Consider the following 20,311-nt stretch of genomic DNA (forward strand, 5'->3'; position numbering starts at 1 on the left):
ATAAAAGAAAAACAAATGATAATATTAATTTATAGCTATAATCATCAACATCTGTTAATGGCAAAATACTGAAACATCACAGAACACATTTAATACTTTAACCTGTTAGCATTTAAACCAGTCACATCCAGCCAAAATTTTATATTTGTTTTATGTTCAAACTGACCAGATCCAGACTCTCACACTTACCCTACAATGTTATTCTACATTAAACAATTACCTCATTGAAATCTTAAGGAGATGAGATAATGCATGATTAATTCAAAATAATGTGAATTACTAAGTAATATGTTTGATAAAATAACCTTAATACTAAAGGATTAAGCAAAAGAACCCCTACCTAATTAAACTACTGATTCAAAAGTCAGTTTTAGATTTTATCCTTCATTATACAGGATGCACCAAGTGTTTGTGAACAAACTTTAACAGGTTGTAAACAGAATGACCTAATATTACACAACATGAGCCAAATTTTAACTTCTTTTTCAGATATACTGAAACCAAAATGGTAAATTCCAAATATGACACAATAAGGAAATGAAAAGACATGTTTAGCTTTTGGCTGCAGCTACCAAGCACAGCAACTTGGAGATCACCAGTTTCTTGAACATGACTGGGTCCTTCATGTTCAGGGTCAGAAAAAAATTTGAAGCCTCTAGTATTTGTGGCAAAGAGAAAGGAATATTCTCAACTGTCAGGTTTCCAGGATGCTAAATTCATCTATTAAATCAAGGACATTGAGAACACCCTTCATGGGTCAATGAAGACCAACACTAAGTAGCTCAAAGTGACAGAGTCCACTATCTGACATGTGATGCATAAGGACATCACATACAAGTCCAATGTGATAAGTAGGAAGATGAGTCTATATTTGGTACCTTATTGTGCCTTAGTTATTCTCTAATGTGAAGTAATTTGATAGAAGAGAAGATAAACAGAACCAGTAACAGGTGGCTCTATATGGACTGACCCTATAGACATGTCCACAGTAATACACAAGTTTCTTATCATCTTGCACCATGTCACGGTCTCTTATAGAACCTTAGTGTCAATTCCATTACCTGCATCAAGGTGCTGGACATAGTAGCTAAGGTCTGGGTCAAGGAAAGAGACGCCATGCATGTTCTAGTGGGATTCTGTTCCCTATGACATAACCTGTCTAACTCAGGTGTAGCTGATCAAGAATTTTCACAATTATGTAATCCCTAACATGTGGCTTTCTAGCTTGCCTGATTTGAAACCCCATAGAGTGTTATATTTTGGGTGCTAGTCAGGGTGACTGAAGCAACCAGTAGCCTTACAGTACTAAAAACTAGTTGGGGAGGGAGAGGGTCTGCCATCTTAAACAGAAGTATGGATCACTTGGTCCTGGAATGCAGACTCACTTTTCTTATGCTACATTGGAGCCTTTATTAAGGAAGAAGTTGATTTTACTAGTTGGAGAGGGTCTGCCATCTTAAACAGAGGTATGGATCACTTGGTCCTGGTATGTAGACTCACTTTTGTGATGCCACACTGGAGCCATTATTAAGGTAGAAGTTGATTTTATTAAATAGTCTCTGTCTTTGAGAAATCTAGTCCAATGTTGTGCTATTTTCCTAAGATTGTTTTTTGGTTTTCTGTTTGGTTCCTGTGTTTTACTCTTATTCTCATTTATTTGATGTACCCTATACAACAATCTTCATAGATTACTATTGAACCAGTTTCAAAATACTTTAAAAAAAACAAAGCAGTTTCCTGTTTCAACATGTTAAAATATCTACACCTTTATAAACAAAGTATCTGTAATAGTGGGAGAGTATATGCCTAAGTATTTACTATCTTCTGCTGACAGCAGAACTGAGAAGAAACAGGATAAATCACTAAGATCATTCTTTTTTAATGTTTACATTAAATATGTTAGTTTAATTTAATTCTGTTCTCTACAATGTCCTATTTTAAATTGTCTAATCAGTGACTAATTATCACATAAAGACTATATCCCCTCAAAATCATTTTGAATCTGGTATGTATCAAATTATGTCTGGCTAACAACATCTTATTAAGACTAGAACACATCCAGTGTTATCCTTATATTAACCAAATATCAGAACCACTCTCCACTATGTGTCTAATTTTTAATGTAAATTTGGGAATTCTTTTGCATGTCTTTCAAGACAAGAACTGTCATAAATGTTAATTACTTTTCTTCTCATAATGTGTATATGTACTTAATTATTTGACAGTTTAAAGGTTCACAAAACTAAGATCACACCAACTCTCATCATCAAGTTGATTACTACAAAAGAAACTGTTCAACTCTGTCAGTCAAAGCCTTGACATTATCTGAAAAATGTAAAGACCCACACATCTTCCTAACATAATTGCTAGCATAGTTCACCAGGGCAGTAAGTGTAAAATCCATACAGCAGATACTTACGTTCGTTGGGGTTTTAATCGTTTGTCACTAATTGGAATGAGAGCAACAAGTTGTTCTGCTTCATCTAAACATAAAAAAAAAAGGAAACGATAAAAGTCAATGCAAAAGGTATAGTGACAAAATAATTGCTTTTTAAAAAAAATCAAAAAGCAAAAGAATTGAATGAAACAAAAAAATTCATTTTATTGGCCATTTTTCATAACTTTATTTTTGTTTTCATCTGTGGACTATTTTCCAAAATGACCTCTGTTTCCAATTTGAAGCAACTTTTTACATGGTTGCTTGACCAGTTACAAACTCTTCAGCAACCAACTCTTCAAATCACCAAAAAGATGGTATGTTTACAGCTGGAATACCTTTTATCAGAGGTTTATAGGTCTGAACTAGAGGCTAAACAAAAACTCCTCTAGTTGCTACACTCAAGAATATAACAGACAGAATCCAAGTAGAAGTAGCAAAATTTCTGAAAGCAAAATCAAGTAGAGATTAGGTCTACCACAGGCTTATGGCCATCTTTGGGTGTTTACAACAAAATGGCCTTTGTTGCAGCCATTTGGACCAGGTCACTAATCTGAAGATAACTCAATACCTTGATACATTGCAGAAAACCAAGAAGTGAGAGTGTCCCCTTTTCTCTGTCTTGGAAACCTGGAAAGATGGTCATAGGCACTGCCCCTCTTCCTCTAAGTTACATAATAAAGACACTGTAGTGTGTACTACAGTTGAAAGTGCTGAAAAGTTGAGACTAAGTGGGTCAACCATCAGCTATTTCCAACTGATGGATAGCAGTATATCTATGAAAGGTCATAAAGACAAAATCTTTTCTTCTGCAATATCTGACAAAATGCAAAACGTCCTTAAGTATGTTATATAACAAACTGTAGACATAAGAGCCACAACACTACATTGACTGCAAACACAAACTGAAGAATATTTCCACCACAAAGTATCAAATGTTAAGTGCGCTCCATTGGAATAAATTAATTTAGAAATGTTTCAAAAACATTTTAGATCTGAAATTTAAAAACATTTTTTTTTGTTTTTGGTTACTTAATCAGAAAGGAAGGACAGTGACATTTTTCAGGACCTCTTAGATTGGTGGGAAGCAGTTATCTTCACACAGAGAACCTGAATGCTCACAAAAAAAAGTGTACTCTTAAAAGCACCCAATGTCCAGGTGGTGGCGTTAACATTAGACCCATTACTCAACTCACTTTGTGGCTACTGATGATTTAGTTTAGTTTATTAGCTATGGATAATCAATTGCCAGTTTTAGCAATTTATTAACCATTTTGGGACTTACTTAAATCTAGATAAATGATGAAAGACAAAAATTGAATAAAAAACAAATATATTTTAGTTTTGTTCTTAAATTATATTTAATTGCATTGCTTATCACACACATATTGATGTTACAATATATTTGTGTATGTATTCAGTATTTTGTTATTTAAAAGATTGGCACCCAATATTAATGGTGGATAGAGATATTTTAGAAAAATTGCTTTCAATATTAAAAAAAAAGGGAGGGGCGAGTTACAAAGGATTACAGAAAGGTATTGGGACCAATGATCTATGGAATTTACAGTTCAGTGAGTCTAGACATACTGACACAGGTTGCTGTCTGGAATACTGAATACTCCAGAGAATCTTTCTTGTACAAATATATTGATATACGTACTGCAGAAGTTGTAGAAGGCTGAAGAATCTATATAAAGAGTTTAGTTAACTTTAACTTTAGTTAAATCAAGAAAGCTAGTGATAAGAGGTTACGTAAATCTTGCGATAGGGTTATATACAAGGATATCAGTGGAAAGGTACAATACGCAGTAAAAGAATGTGATTGCAGGTAGAGTATGTTTGGATAAACTAAGGAGAACAGGGAATAAACGGCATCAAGTATTGATGTCTGTAAAAGTTTGAGTGGAGAAAAAGGTTGAAGAGAAAAATTAAGAAAACAAATAAAGACAACGATGAGTTGACGGTGGGGATATACAAATATGGACAAATTCATGGTAAATAAAACAAGGATAATGAAGATTTCAGATTTGTAGTGGAAATGATGTGTGTGGATTTGACAATGATTGAGATAAGGAGTATTATTTAAAAAAAAAAACCTATCCAATATGAAAAAAAATTATATAAAATTGATGGTGATGAGGAGGTGAAATAAATTACAGACATAAAACAAGAGAATTGGGTAAAAAAACAGGTGATTAAATATTGTGAGTTGCTGGTGGATAATTGAGTGTTGAGATATAGGACAGGGAAAATCTGATGTTAAACCTGATCTAACAAGAAAATAACTGAGAGGACAATACTAAATGACAACAAATTAAAAAGAGCCGACTAAATACACTTGTCTAACCCATACTAATAGTTAAACATTATTTAAAATATTTTAGCAATGAAATTATTCATTTATGAAAAAAAAAAAATTTCCAATTTGAAAATAAAGAAAAAGGGGATAAAAAAGAAATTAGTAAAAGACAAGATGACAGCTGTAATTATATATCAAAATATGTAATTATAGCCAGAGAACGAGGCTTCTCTTATGGTCACCTCTTGTCAATAAAAACATTAAGTCAGAGAAAAAACAAATACTAGTAGATTAATAACTAAAAAATTATTAAGATACTCCACTTTTAGGTGACTTTTTCATATAAGTTGTCAACACAAGATGGTTAATAATAATTATTGGAGGTACATGAAACAGAAAAGGTCAAGTGGTGCAGGCACAGCTGTGTTGTTAAGTTCTTTTTCCAGCCTTATGGTTCTGAGTTCAATCTTCACAATACAATACCTTGGAAAAGTGTCTTCTATTATAGCCCTGGATTAAGTAATATCTTATGGGTAGAATTTCATAAATAGAAATTGTGCTGAAGCCCATCTTTTTTTTTTTTTTTTTTACACACAATTTTGACAGTGACTTCAAAAATTTTAACATGTAACAGCTAATTCAAACATTCTGATTAAGACATGACCTAGTAAAACTTCAAGTTACTGTCAATAGAATCGCAATATTAGACTGTCTACATATCAAGAACTTTATTCAATCTAAGTGTTCACTGTTTTCATGCAAATAAAAACACTAATTCTAACTACAAGAGTCACAAAGTTATTTGAGATATTTGTTCAATAAGAACCTCCTGGTAACTGTCACCATGGGGTGAATCAGTGAATAAACTATTAAAAGCCTGGAATCCATGACATTATTGTACACAAATTGAGATACAAAATAAATAAATCAGAGCAAAAACTTGTACTCCTACAGAAACTACTGCTAAAGACAAATATTTCTGTATTTCTGTACCCAACTAATGGGTAACAGTCGGAAAGTAAGAAATTTGAAAGAAATCATCTTATTTAGACTGGTGTTAAGGCGGTGAGCCAGCAGAAATGTTAGTACACCAGCAAAATGCTTAGCGGCATTTCGTCTATCTTTATGTTCTGAGTTCAAATCCTACCAAGGTCGACTTTGCTTTTCATCTTTTCAGAGTCGATAAATTAAGTACCAGTTGCATACTGGGATCGATCTAATTGACTGGCCCCCTCCCCAAAAATTTTGTGCCTTGTGCCTAGAGTAGAAATAAAAAATTAATCTTATGTCTTAATTTCAACATTTCAACCCCCACCTACAATCACTAGTAGTTGCCTATTTCATATTTAGACCATTGATTGATAACTTTTAGTGATAGATAAAAAGTCATGTCAACTATATCAACCTACGTAAGATTTCAAATGTCTTAAGTGTCAAACCACTCCTATTGTTACCCAGTTAACATTTATCCTGGGTCATAAGCTATGCCATCCAAAAAATTCGAGAATTATTAATTACTAGCTGGTTATCAGCCAGACATTCATAAAGGATAGGCCATTAAATGATTCTACCAAATGCATGTATCTAAATATGTCCAAATATAACTTAACCTTTTTTGGCCTTTTACTAGTTTCAGTCTTTCAACTGTGGCCATGCTAGAGCATCATCTCAAAGGATTTAGTCTCAAATTGACCCCAGTACTTATTTTCAAGTCTGGTATCAGTCTCTTTTTGTTGATCTGCTAAGTAATTTCCGCAAACTACATGGCAACCTCAATAGTGCAGATGGCAGGGAAAAAAAAGCACCCAATATTGCTGTAAAGTGGTTGGCATTAAGAAAGGTATCCAACCATAGACACCATGTCAAAACAGACGTTCGAGCAATATGCAGTCCTTGGACACGTCACATCATGTCAAACTGTCCAGCCCATGCCAGCACTGATCACAGACATTAAATGATGGTGACAATGACAACGGTACTTATTTCATCAATGCGTATTTGTGAAACTGCTGTGTTGCAGTACATCAACATCACCAAGTTTAACTAACATAAATGAAATACACAGATTACACACACACATTAGGCTACCATGCTGTTTCTAACTACTAAACTTTCACTCAAGGCATTGAGATTATTGTAAAAGGCTTTGGTCCAACCTTCTACACAGTGGGACTGAACCCAAACCACATAGTTACAAAGCAAACTGTTTAACCATACAACCATGCCTGCATTTATGTCATTACTATGTTTGTTTATAGAATCCAGAACTCAATACGGTAGCTACTTTATTTTGTCCACTGAGACTGTGGGTTCAAATCTAGCCATTATGAACTTTTCTGATACAAGAGTATAATACAGCATAGTAAGATTTGTTAAATCTTCACCAATGTAGTTGTACAATAACAGAATAATATGGATAAATTAGGTTTTTGATTATGTTCCATTATTAAGATTATTTACTTCTTGATGTGGAGTGAAAAATAATAGAAAATAACTCTCAATGTAGAAGAGGTGACAAGTATATATAAAAAGGACTATAGCTTTCAGAGATGATGCCTTCTAAGGCTGCACATTCAGTACCACCTATGTGGACATTTACTCCATGAAAAAACAATGCTTAAACAAAATACAAAAAAATAACCATGGAATTTTCGTAAGCAGTGCTAGTCTCTATATTAAATTCTAAATCATTAAGTTGAAGTGACATTTAGTTTGCAGTAAGCTAGACTAATGTAATTAGAGCGTCTTGGACAAAATGAAAAACAAAGCTTACTTTTGTAAAAATTTTAGAATTCTGTTCACTTTTCAAAATAAGAGGATTCTGATGGATTTAGATTGCAGACATAATTCAGTTTGGATGAATATCAAGTGGTTAAAATGACTCGTTTTAGTTATACAAATTGACTAGATGAAAGAAAATATTTTGTTGTAAGATATAAGTGGAATGCTGAACAAACCTCTCTTTTACAAAACTATTTAGAAATGTCACCATTGATGACAGAGAAAACGCTAAACTATTTAGTTCAACAGAATATTTTCTATGTTTACTCTGTCCCTAAGTGGAATTGCTAACACAAATGGAACAGCAAAGTTATCAAACCCTCTGACTCTTAATGCTTTAGCTGTTTTAGAGTCACTTTCGCATATCACTACGACTGTAACAGTATTGAAAATTAGGCTATTCACATGTTGCAAAAGGCTTTTACAGTCGAATAACTTTTCCTGCCATAAACTCTCAAATCAATGTGGGATGTGGTTTTGTTAAATACATAGTAAAAGGTACTTCATATGTACTCAATGTAAGCAATAACTTACTCGCATAATGTAGTGAGATGGCAGACTAAATCAGAACCAGGTTATCACATGTGTTAAATGTATGAATATTTAACAGGAGCACTCGTGAAATGTAGTCCAAGGACTTTAGTTTCCTAGTTGTAGTTGGTAGTTTGTTACCAAGGTGATCTAACTTAATGTCATTAACTAATTCTCATCAGATTTACTCCCAGCTTTTAAAGACTTAATATATTAACACTAGTAAATTTTATAACCTCAAAATATTTTATAAGACAATATTACATAATTTGCTATAGAGCAAGGATGAGACTGAGCAAATAATCCCACCTTAGTTTGCAAGTAAATAATTAAATATTTTGAGCTTAATAAAATTTAGTGCTGTTAATATATTAAGCCTTTAAAAGCTAAGAGTAAATCTAGTGAGAATTATTCAGTGACATTTTTATTTTCCAGTAAATAGGAAATAACTTTGGACAGGTTTTAGTTCTACTCTGCCAGCTACATATAACCATTACTATATTTGCCAAATTGCCTTCAATTTGTGCTGTGAATATTCTAGAGGTATTGCATGTAACTCCTAGCCTCTGTGTGTGTGCGTGTTGTATGTTTATGTTGTTGAAAGTCTGTTGTATTCAATGTTTTATGGCATTGCTAGTAAGAAGGGAGACTGGATTTGGTACATGTTACAAGTAAACTTATTTTAGAGCAGGTGTCTAGGTGAAAGTAAGAGCATCAGTACAGCTCTTGAAAATGGTTTGAGGGTGATATTTACATAAGTGACTGTGTGGATATTCTAGGGAGAGGTGAAAATAACATGTAGGTATAAATTGAAAAGTGTGGTTAAAAGGATGGATCCCCATAGCGATCCATTCAGGAAATAGCAAATTTTGTACATTAATAACTAATCTGACAGGCAGTTTGTCAGCGGGTTGTTTAACCCTTTAGTATTTAAACCAGGGCTGTGGATTCAGAGTCGGAAATAATTAAGGGGTAGCTGGATTGGAGTCGGTAAAACTACACCTACTCCAACTCACACTTTATTCTTTAATATAAACCGGTTATAACATATAGGCCCACTCAGAGTACAAGTATATGCTGCTTGCGATACCTGTTGAGGAAAGTGAAATCGAAATCAAATTCGATGACTGGCATCCATGCAAGTGGAGTGCTAAGAGCACCATCCGAGCGTGATTGTTGCCAGGGCAGCTAATTGCTTCCGTGCCGGTGGCACGTAAAAAGAACCATTCGAGCGTTATTGTTACCAGCATCACCTTACTGGCACTTGTGCCGGTGACATGTGAAAAAACATTTGAGTGAGGTTGTTACCAGTGCCGCTAGACTGGCTCCTGTACAGGTGGCATGTAAAAAATACCATTTGGGCATGGCCATTGCTAGTACTGCTTGACTGGCCCTCATGCTGGTGACACGTAAAACCACCCACTACACTCTCAGAATGGTTGGCATTAGGAAGGGCATCCAGCTGTAGAAACTCTGCCAGATCGAGACTGGAGCCTGGTGCAGCCATCTGGTTCGCCAGTCCTCAGTCAAAAGCTAGCATGGAAGTGGATGTTAAATGATGATGATGTAGACCACAATCACTTAATTACATAAAGAGGAGTTGGAGGTGCCAATAGCAGAGGAGTCAAAGAATTTTGTTTCAACTGCACAGCCCTGATTTAAACTGGGCATATCCCAGCCAAATATTGTTTTATGCTCAAACCAGTCAGATCTGGCTCATCACATCTACACTACAATATCATTCTAAAAACAAATAATGACATCATTGAAATCTCAAAGCTCTGAGACAATGCATGATTAATTTAAAACAATATGAATGAAAAACCATTATGCTCAAAAGTAATCTGAATGTTCAAAGGTGGAGTGGGAAATGGAGTCAAAAGCATTGACAATGTCAAGTGCATTTAAAATTGTGTATCCTTTATGTTAGAGCCATGAATAGTGTGGTAGTTGAATGCAATGGTCTACAACAGTGTTGCATTTTGAAGGAGATTGTGTGGGTTACTTATACTGTGTCAAGAATTAGCTTTAAACTTTCTACTGAATGGTTATGATTTTGTCCCACTTTAAGATTTTGGAAATTTGACAATGCTGGTAAGAGTAATTACAGATGTTGATGTGTGCATTAAGTCCTTCAGATCCTTGGTGTTTTAAGTGTGTATTTGTGAATATATCTGCACATGAGACTTTTGAGGTCTGAGGATTTTTGATTCCTTTATGGCATTTTGAGTTTCAAATGGAAAAAAGACAGTTAAAATCAGGCACATACATTGTTTTGTAGTTGTATGTCGCAACATTCTGAGTAGCCATAAGGTTATCAAGTTTACAATACCAATTTATATTAAGCACTGAATAATAATTACTATTTTAAAAACAGTTTATCTTTTACTTGAAGCAGGGGTGAAAATTCTTATCTATGAGTATGTCACCACACTATTTTGCCTAGCCCTGACACAAAACAATGGACTGATGATCACAGGCTTTCCATCCTAGACCATTCCACCATCTTCAGACAATGTACCTTGAATTACAATATCTAATGTCTAACGGTTTTGGGTATGAAGAAGTTCAGATAGTGGGAATGATCTTGTAGAGGCCTTCTCATCAATTCAATGGTTTTAGTGGTCACATGTACACTGGTGCATGAATGTTACTGATATCTTTTAAGTATATATTGGGTTGGCAAGAAAGTATTTTAGGTTTTTTTAGACTGAAAGAATTTTTTTTTCATACGAAGAATGAACTTTTATAAATTACTAGCAGTATCGCCCGGCGTTGCTCGGGTTGTAAGGGAAATAACTATATAAGCATTTTTAGAGAGTTATAGCCAAAAAATAGCAAAAAAATGCATTAAAAATTGAAAAAAAATTAAGGTAAATTTTTTTTTAAATCGTTGACACATCGTAGATATTTTTAGAGAGTTACTTCCCTTATATAAAAGCGAAAAAAATGCATTCAAATGGAAAAATATGATGGTAAATTTTTTTTAAATCGTAGACTCATCGTAGACGCGCGCTAATACCCAGAAGGGCTTGATATGAATCACGACTATAAGATACCCGCTTTTGGTTAAACTGCACGGCAAAATGTGGGAGTAGTTACGAATCTAAATCGAAGGGGACAGACACACAACTTCACTCTTATATAAAGATGCTTATTTTTTTTCAGTCATAGAGTTAGATTTATGAAGGTCTTCAGTAGAAAATCCTTCGAATTCTGACTCGCTGCTTGATATAATGAAATTCGTATCCATTTTTTGTCAGAATTAGAAATTTTGAAAACACAATAGGAACAAATTTCGGAAAAAAATCTCCCATAATTCACGGAATTAAAATTACACTTTGATTTTTGTACAAAACTGTATTTGAAGTGTTTACGAAGTATAATACGTGTTTTCACGAATGTACTAAAGAGATTTACTCTGATATTCTCATTTAAATATGAATAGGTAAATTCGGGCGGTTTGGTAACGAAAGGGTTTATATAAGTGTCGTCTGTTTATACATAAACACTGTTTCATACTTTCAGTTTAGTCTTGCTCAAATCACTCTGTCGCTAATTTACTCTCTTCCAAGAACATTTTCACTCACTGTTATCTGTTAGCTTCCCATACATTTTACTCATGTATCTATCAGCGTGATAGACAGAAACAAATATTACATTTACTTTCATTTTATTCGTCGCACACTGTGTGTGTGCGTTTGCGTGTGGTGTAAACCAGACTAAGAAAAGCATTTGACACACACACCAGAATGTGAGTTTTCTGTAAATTTTGCTTAATTGGAGTTTAAATTTTAAAAACTGGACCTGGCATGACGCGATGCATTGTACTCTCAAAAATGCTAGGTAAATTGTAATTGAAGAAATCCTATATTGTAGATTTGTATAACTCCCAAAGGGAGGCAGATAAAATCTGCCTTTTATAATAAGAGATATATTTTCTATTTTGTTTGATGATTTGTCATCTTTCAGGCAACTTCATGATTCTGTGCTCATAGAACTTCTGGTCGATATCAGACAAAAACTGAAGTAAATGTGATTTCAGGTTATAATCATTATTGAAAGTTTTACCATTCAAAGAATTTTGCAAACTTTAAAATAAATGGCAATCTGATGGTGTAAGGTTAGGGATATATGGTGGATGTGACATCACTTCCCAAACAAGCTCCAATAATTTTTCACAAGTTAGCAAAGATGTGTATAGTCTAGCGTTGTCATGGTGGAACACGATTCCTTTATTATTTACCAATTCTGGCCGTTTTTCTTTGATTGCTTCCTCCAGTTTCATTAGTTGTTGACAGTAAACATGTGAATTGATCGTTTGGTTCCTTGGAAGCAGCTCAAAATAAACAACAAATTGACAGCAAGACCTTTTTTTTTAATGCAATTCAGCTTTTAATCTGGTTTGTACTGGCTCATTACGCTTGAACTACGATCGTTTTCGAGTGATGTTATTGTGGACAATCCGTGTTTCATCATCAGTGATGATTCGTTTCAAAAAAGGTCGATTCCATTGCGAGCGAGATGTATATGGCAAATATTGATTCGTTATGTTAAATTCATCTCTTTCAACTTATGTGGAACCCAAATATCGAGCTTCTTAACGAGTCGAGACATTGTAAGTGATTTTCTATTCGTGTGTGTGTGATACATTTAACCTCTCTGCAATCTCTCGCACAGTTTAATCAGATTTAATTATGGCTTTGATTCGGTCATCAGAATGTTGGTCATTTTTGAGTGAAAAATCTCCAGAACGGAATTTTAAAGCCATTTCTGACATGTGCGTTCTGTTAAACAATGAACACCATAAACTTCACATATCTCTTTGTGAGCCTCAGCAGCTTTCTTGCCTTTACGGGAATAAAAAAGCAAAATACGGCGAAAATGTTCATTTTTGCACTCCATGTTAAAATTGACACTGAACTAACAACTGTATACAAAATTGCGCACCAAATGTCAAAAGGAAAACGTCGTAACACTAAGTCATTAAAAAAGTCTTAATTCCATCTGCGAAAAACGAAATTACTTTTTTTGCCACCCCAATAATTGTCAATAATCATTTTCTTGATGTACGCGGTGGAAGTAAACAGATTAACACACACACAAATACACATCTGTCATAATTCCATTCAGATATATAATTACTACATTTGCCACCAGTACTTGACTGATAGTTTTTTATCGACCTCGGAAAAGCGAAAGACAAAGCTGCCCTTTGCAGTATTAAAAACCAGAACGAAAAGTACCGTAGCTAAACACAAGTATTTTGTCCGACGCTGTCGGCAAAACCAAACCCATTCATTTCTAGAACTTTGAACTTAGGTTTACATAAACAGAATATCTATTTACATAGCCTCAAGATTTATATTATTCACCGAGTACGATGTGAAAAGTCACTATAGTGCGTAGAACTAGTTTTATCTCACACTCTACTCGCAGTATATATGTGACACATAACTGTCTAGAATTCACCTCGGGAAATCAGAACCAAGAATGTATTCACAAATAAAGTCTTTCATCCTTCACCAACAGGACGAGGGCAGAAGACAAAGTTTAATATACAATATTATAATTATTAGATAACAGAAGTGGACAGCGGAAACCAAGTGCCTGTAATACGCAAATCTTAATACAATTTATACTTTTTGTCAATTTACGGACAAAAACAATTAGAAAAAAGTCAAAAAAGTATATGTAAGGCTTTAATTACAGACATGGAACGAAAACGAAGTAATTTAGCAACTGTCAGATGTAACTAGTGTGAAAAATACATGATATTTTATAAGAATTAAAAGTATTAAAGTTAGTAAATATTAACTTGTTGAAGCTACGCAGTGAGAATAACCCTAAAAAAAGCATTAAAAGTTTTTAAGGTCAGTCAGAACATGTATAAGTGCAAAACTAAATTATGTCAGTTGATATATGTTCAATGATTACACTTGTGTGTTTAAAGTCATCTACTTGGTATATGTAGCGAATATATGAAAGTAGTAAGCTAGCTGGTACATCTGGTGAGATATACCAGTTATACAAAGACAGCCAGAACATATAATGATACTATATCAGTGCACAGAGCCAGTCGGTACATGTAACATACATATATAATCAAAACAGCTTGATTCAGACTCCTCGGTACTCCGAGTGTGACTCAAACTGTTTTGATGTATACAAGTAACTCCCAATAAATATGTTTGAGTGCCCATCTTTCGTTTGTGTGTGTGAAACGCGCATGCCTCAGTTGTTAGAGCGTCAAGCTCACAATCATGAGATAGTGAGTTCAATTTCTGGGCCGGACTGTGTGTTATGTTGTGTTCTTGAGGGAGACACTGTATTTCGCCTGGCTCCAGTTCACTCAGCTGTAGAAATAAGTTGCGACGTCACTGGTGCCAAGCTGTATCGGCCTTGCCCTTGGATAACATCGGTGGCATGGAGATGGGAAGCTGGTATGTATGGGCGACTCCTGGTCTTCCATAGACGACCTTGCTCGGACTTGTGCCTCAGAGGGGACCTGTCATTTATGACCGAAGGAGGTGGGGGTCTTTATTTAATTTTATTTATATATGTGTGTGTGTGTGTGTGGATCGTTTGTAGAAATACATAAATCCGCAGAAGAACACTTTAAGAAGTAGAGCAGTTAATATATGGAATCTCGACCTAATGCATTTCTATATATAGTGTTACAGTACTAGCCAGGACATGTTGAGATACTATATATTTATATACAAAAACAATCAGTACATGTAAAAGATATACTAGCGTAAGGAAAACTATTGATAAATATCACATAAGCGTACCAAGCGAGCTCATTCAATAATACCAGACATATTAATTACGACATTGGGTAATATAATAAAAAAAAGCTCATCTATATCATTTATTATTAGAATAAGAAAGAGCTGTTGTAAATGGAAGATATCTGACTAGAAAGATAGTAACTAGTCATGTAGAGTTATGAAATTAAGAATAAAGACTTACGTTGGGGTATTCGTCCAAGCCCTCGACATGTGGGGCACTGTTTACTGCCTTTCATTAATTCCTCATACCCAGTATTAAAGTTGGACGGGTCAGGGCTGCTGGAAGTAGTTTGAATGTTATCTAATTCCTTTGAAGCATCATCTGATGCATACGGTTCATTAACAAATGTTTTGTACCCGTTATTACTCATTCCTCGGGTACTATTTGAAGCAGAAGTCATGGTGGCTGTTCAGTAAGTCAAGTAAGTTGTTCCACTTCGACCAGAAATCACTGGTTTTTAGGCAGAATAATAGAATAGCAAAAGAATTTATCCAAGCAGCTTTCTGGATAGAATCCCCGTTCTGTAGAGGTTATGTGCACGAATTACTGACAATTCACTGTCAACTACGTTCATTGTAAAACGTTTCACATTCTGGTTCAGTGCTTCCTTAACACATATGTAATGAAAAACTCAATGTGTATTCGATTGTAAAATATAAAACAGTAATTCAAACAGCTGTACAATCAATGGATATGGTTGTGTGTGAAGTAAGCGACACGCACCGTCAACAAACTTCAGCTGGTTTTCTGGGTAAAGAAGTCACGTTTCTTGTTGGCAATAGCAAATGAAACATTCCATAGTCTGCTAAGAGTTTAATGTGGAATCCAGAGAGGTATACTATGAGGGAACAGTCGTCCACCAGATCACAATGCTTTAACATCGATACATTTCGAGAGACATATCAACAACATCTACAGGACTCGCTATGACGTCACATAGCACATGTACTCTAAGCCTCTCTTTTGCGCCTTTCTCTTTCTATCTGTTTTATACTCTTCCTACTACTCACCGGCGACTACATGATTCTCACACTAAATTCTTCTTTCTCTCTATCTCATTCACTCACTCCCTCTTTACTACTACGATGACAGTTCTTTCTTTACTTCTCACAAAGCACTTCTATCTCTCTCTACTAATTTCCCACTCCCTTTCTAGCCTCACATTTCATTGAGTACCACTTACCTCTTTCTCTTTGTATCTTTATCTCCTATTTTTATTACATGTTCATCTCATTCACATACTCTCATATTTATTTATATCAATTCTAAAGAATGCTTCAATTTAAATCTTTCTTTTAATTTCCTTCCGTCTCTCTATGTGATGGTGTGCAAACGATACGCGCACACACAGTGACCCGTACGCATACACGTTTTTTTACATATATGTACACACACACATACACATAAATGTATTTTTAATACAGAATCACTTTATCCGTCAACTCCATAGAGAACCTGAGAATACAGTCAAATCATCAAGACTTGGTGGAGCTAATGTTAAAATGGCGACATTTGGATGAAGTGCGAAGTAAAGAACGAGATTTTTATCTGTATAAAAATTTAGATGCATTAAATCTAATTTTTTAATATTTCTTTATATTTTACTTATTGAGTCTCTGGAGGAAGAGACTTATGCCTGTCCTCAAAAACACTTAGCATCATGGTCACAATGCCAAAAGTGATCCATTTTAATTGTTACAAGAAAGACATGATCTGGGAGAGGATTCCAAAAGGACAATATTTTAAGGGACTAGACATAAAGACTAGTGCAGAGTTAAGAGGAACTGGATGCAACAAGAGTGATAAGAGATGGAGAGGCAAATGGATCTTAGATGTCAAAGAAGTGGAAGTATGAGACCAGCCAGTTCTGAGGAGCATTGGCCATTAAAGCGGCAATAGAAAAGACAGAGAGGAGATAGTATATCTGTGAGCATGAGGCCAGAACAAGTCCATTAGAGATTGAATGCCAATCAGTCAAGAGGTCCAGGATATCTGTGTGTATAACAGCAGTACTCCATTGTGAACAAGGCCATTTTAGCAGCATTAAAGGCCTCTAAGTAAATCAATGCACTGGACTCTGTAGTATTTATGTATTGACAGCAAGCCACAGCATACATGGATCAGGCTTGGACCCCTAGACTCATGGGACTGGCCAGGCAACTGTCTTACATGACTATGCCTTAAGGTGCCACTGATTGTGGGCTTCACTTGGGCTTTGTAAAGTGTCAGCAACTGTTGGGAGCCGAAATATTTTCTGACCTTAAAGAGGAAGGGCTTCTCTTGGGGATGCAGTCCTAGTTATGTTAAGGATATATTTTTTTACAAAGAGGGATCCTTTGTGATTGTGCAGCTCAGTATTTGAAGTATCTGTTGGGGTCCTGAGTGCTACTTGAGTTTTCTTTTTGTTTTTATTTGGGTGGGTGCAGTAAAAGACAAAATTGGTTTGGACCCACTGCAATACAGGTTTAGCATATGGTGCCTATGATTCATGTGAATGATGCATGGTCGAGGAAAGTTAAGCTGTGTCACTTTAGTAAGAGTGGAGATTGTTGGATGTAGAGATAAGTAATTGATGTATAGAAGGGAGAGACTGGCAGAAAAGAAGCCAAACACCAGAGCTGAGAGAGTGGGTGACAGAAAGAGCCCTGTCAGCTCAAGCAGTGATGCTGCAATCTGATTAGAAGTTACTGAGCCCATAACCCTCAACTCTAACCCTAGCCCTAGACACAATCCTAACTCTAACCTCAATGCTAACAGTGACCCTAACTTGAATTCTAACTATTATCCTTATTCCAACCCTATTTCTAACAGTAACCCTGACCTTAACCTTTTCTTTACCTCCAACCCCAATCCTAATCAAAAACTTAACTTTGAGCCAAATTTAAATTATTTAAAAAAATTTTTTTGAGGGAGCAATGTTTAATTTCCAAACCAGAGGGTAGGCTGTTAAAATGGTCACTGTTGAGGAAGGAGGAAACTAAAATGATCCATATGGTACAAAGCTGCCTGCTTTAATACTGCACTTCCACTTTGTCAAGGAGTCTTGTCTGACAAGTTACTTGGTGACCCTACTGATGACACATAAAAACAACCAGTGTATCCTGTAATGGCATGCAGTTGTGGAATCCCTGCCAAAACAGACAGTAGAGCTGGGAGCAGTCTTCTGGCTCACCAGCTCCTGTCAAACTGTCTAAACCATTCCAGCATCAGAAGCAGATGGTAAATGATGAGGATGAGGACGATGACGATAATGACACTGGGTAGATGAGGTAAATCAATCAAAATTCAAATTTTGGTGGTAACATCTACACTAATCACATAAACCCTACTACTACAGATAGCAACACACACCAACATTACCTCATGTTGAAAACGAGAATGTGAAGGTATAAAAACATCAACGGCATGATGACGAATTTACCATTCCAAACAAACTTATATGAAAGTATGAAAAACCTTGATACCAAAGATAATACTAATTTCTGTCTTTGAACTACAACCATGCTGGAGCACTGCATTCAAAGGCTGTAAGTCAATCACATCAACTCCAGTACATATTTCAGTTTGATACTTTATCAATCATATCTTATTGAATATACAGAATTATTATTAATTAATATCAATCAATTAATTTTAATTAGAAGAAGAAATAAAAGAAAGAGAGAGAGAGTGAGGGAAGAGAGAGAAAGAGAGTGTGAAAAATATATACACTATAATGAAACCAGATTTTTACTTCATACATACATTCAAAAATGGAGATACAGACACATATGCATGCATGCATGCACGAACACACATGCACACACACACATACACATGCATGAAGTGCTTCTATATGTTTATATTTTCTCACAAGGCATTGGTTTGCTCCAAAAAAAACCTTTTGACTAAGAATGGGGTACATACATCTATGATAGACTCCCCCATCGAAGACACCAATGAACGTTGTTTTTGTTTTTGTTTTGTTTTGTGCCAAGCAACCAGCACAAATAAATTATTTGTAGTGATCAAATGTTCATACCACACATTAGTTCGCTCTCTCCATCAAATTGACATTGTCTGGACAGGTGCATTGTGTACTACGCATCAGGTGTCGAAGTGATTGCAGAGTAACATGAGATGAAGTGTTTTGCTCAAGAACACAACGCACCACCCAGTCGAGGAATTGAAACCACAATCTTGCAGACATGAGTCTAACACCCTAACCACTAGGCCATGCACTCTTATTACATACACACACACACATACACATGGGTTAATGGTTAGGCTATTGCACTCAATTGCAAGATTTTGGTCATGACTCATGGACCATGGGGTGTGTTGTATTCTTGGCCAATATACTTTATTTCACAGTGCTCCAGTCCTCTCACCTGTAAATGAGTAACCCTACAATAGATGCACCCTATTCAGGGTAAATGTCATAATCTCAGTCCTTTATATATTACAGGCCTACATGCATAGCCAGCAGGGTGGCATCAGTTGAATGCTACAACAAAGCATGATCAATGCAGTGGTACTGTGATATATATATGTATGTAATTTAGAGAAAAATCTCTATTAAACAATTCAATAAAGAAAGTTGTTATTCACACCATATAGAAAACATGAGGCAAGTGAAAGACAAAATCAAAATCAAAATCGATCAACATCAATGGAAATCGTAGCTGTGATACCAGTGCCGGTGGCACATAAGAGAACCCTGACTGCCTCTGTGCCAGTGGCACGTAAAAAGCACCATCCGATCATGGCCATTGCCAGCTTCGATCATGGCCATTGCCAGCTTCGCCTGGCCTCTGTGCCGTTTGCCAGCCTCGTCTGGCACGTAAAAAGCACCCACTACACTCATGGAGTGGTTGGCGTTAGGAAGGGCATCCAGCCATAGAAACATTACCAGATCAGACTGGGCCTGGGGCAGCCTTCTGGCTTCCCAGACCCAGTTGAACTGTCCAACCCATGCCAGCATGGAAAGTGGATGCTAAATGATGATGATGATACTATAAAAAAACCTTATTTTAAAAATCAATAAATAGTAAATAGTACTCTTTACTACTTATTGTACTTTATTGATTTTTAAAAAAAGGTTTTTTTATAGCATATGTTTTCTATAAGGTGTGAATAACATCTTTCTTTATTGAATTGTTTAATAGAGGTTTTTCTCTAAATTATATACATATATAGTGTGAAATTTGATTTAAAATTGATAAATTGAATTTTTCTCTGTAAATTTTGGAATTATATTTCCTATTATTATTATTATTATTATTATTATTATTATTATTATTATTATTATTATATTATTATAATAATATATATATATCATCATCGTTTAACGTCCCATTTCCATGCTAGCATGCGTTGGACAGTTCGACTGGGGTCTGGGAAACCAGGAGGCTGGAGCCTGTCTGATCTGGCAGTGTTTCTACAGCTGGATACCATTCCTAACGCCAACCACTCCGTGAGTGTAG

General features: G+C 35.4%; 1 protein-coding gene across 1 annotated transcript in view; it reads right to left on the minus strand.

Annotated features, from left to right (window-relative positions):
* The window catches only part of LOC115216663 (transmembrane protein 106B), a 29,135-nt gene extending 13,320 nt beyond the window's left edge, over positions 1–15,815 (minus strand). The window contains exons 1-2 of the mRNA XM_029786163.2: positions 15,027–15,815; positions 2,420–2,483 (exon numbers count right to left, since the gene is read on the minus strand). Coding sequence (XP_029642023.1) covers positions 2,420–2,483; positions 15,027–15,246 — 284 coding nt within the window. The 5' untranslated portion in view covers positions 15,247–15,815. The remainder of the gene's footprint in view (positions 1–2,419; positions 2,484–15,026) is intronic.
* Between the last annotated feature and the right edge of the window lie 4,496 nt (positions 15,816–20,311).

The sequence above is a fragment of the Octopus sinensis genome, linkage group LG10, assembly GCF_006345805.1.
Source record: "Octopus sinensis linkage group LG10, ASM634580v1, whole genome shotgun sequence".
In the NCBI taxonomy this organism is placed as follows: domain Eukaryota; kingdom Metazoa; phylum Mollusca; class Cephalopoda; order Octopoda; family Octopodidae; genus Octopus; species Octopus sinensis.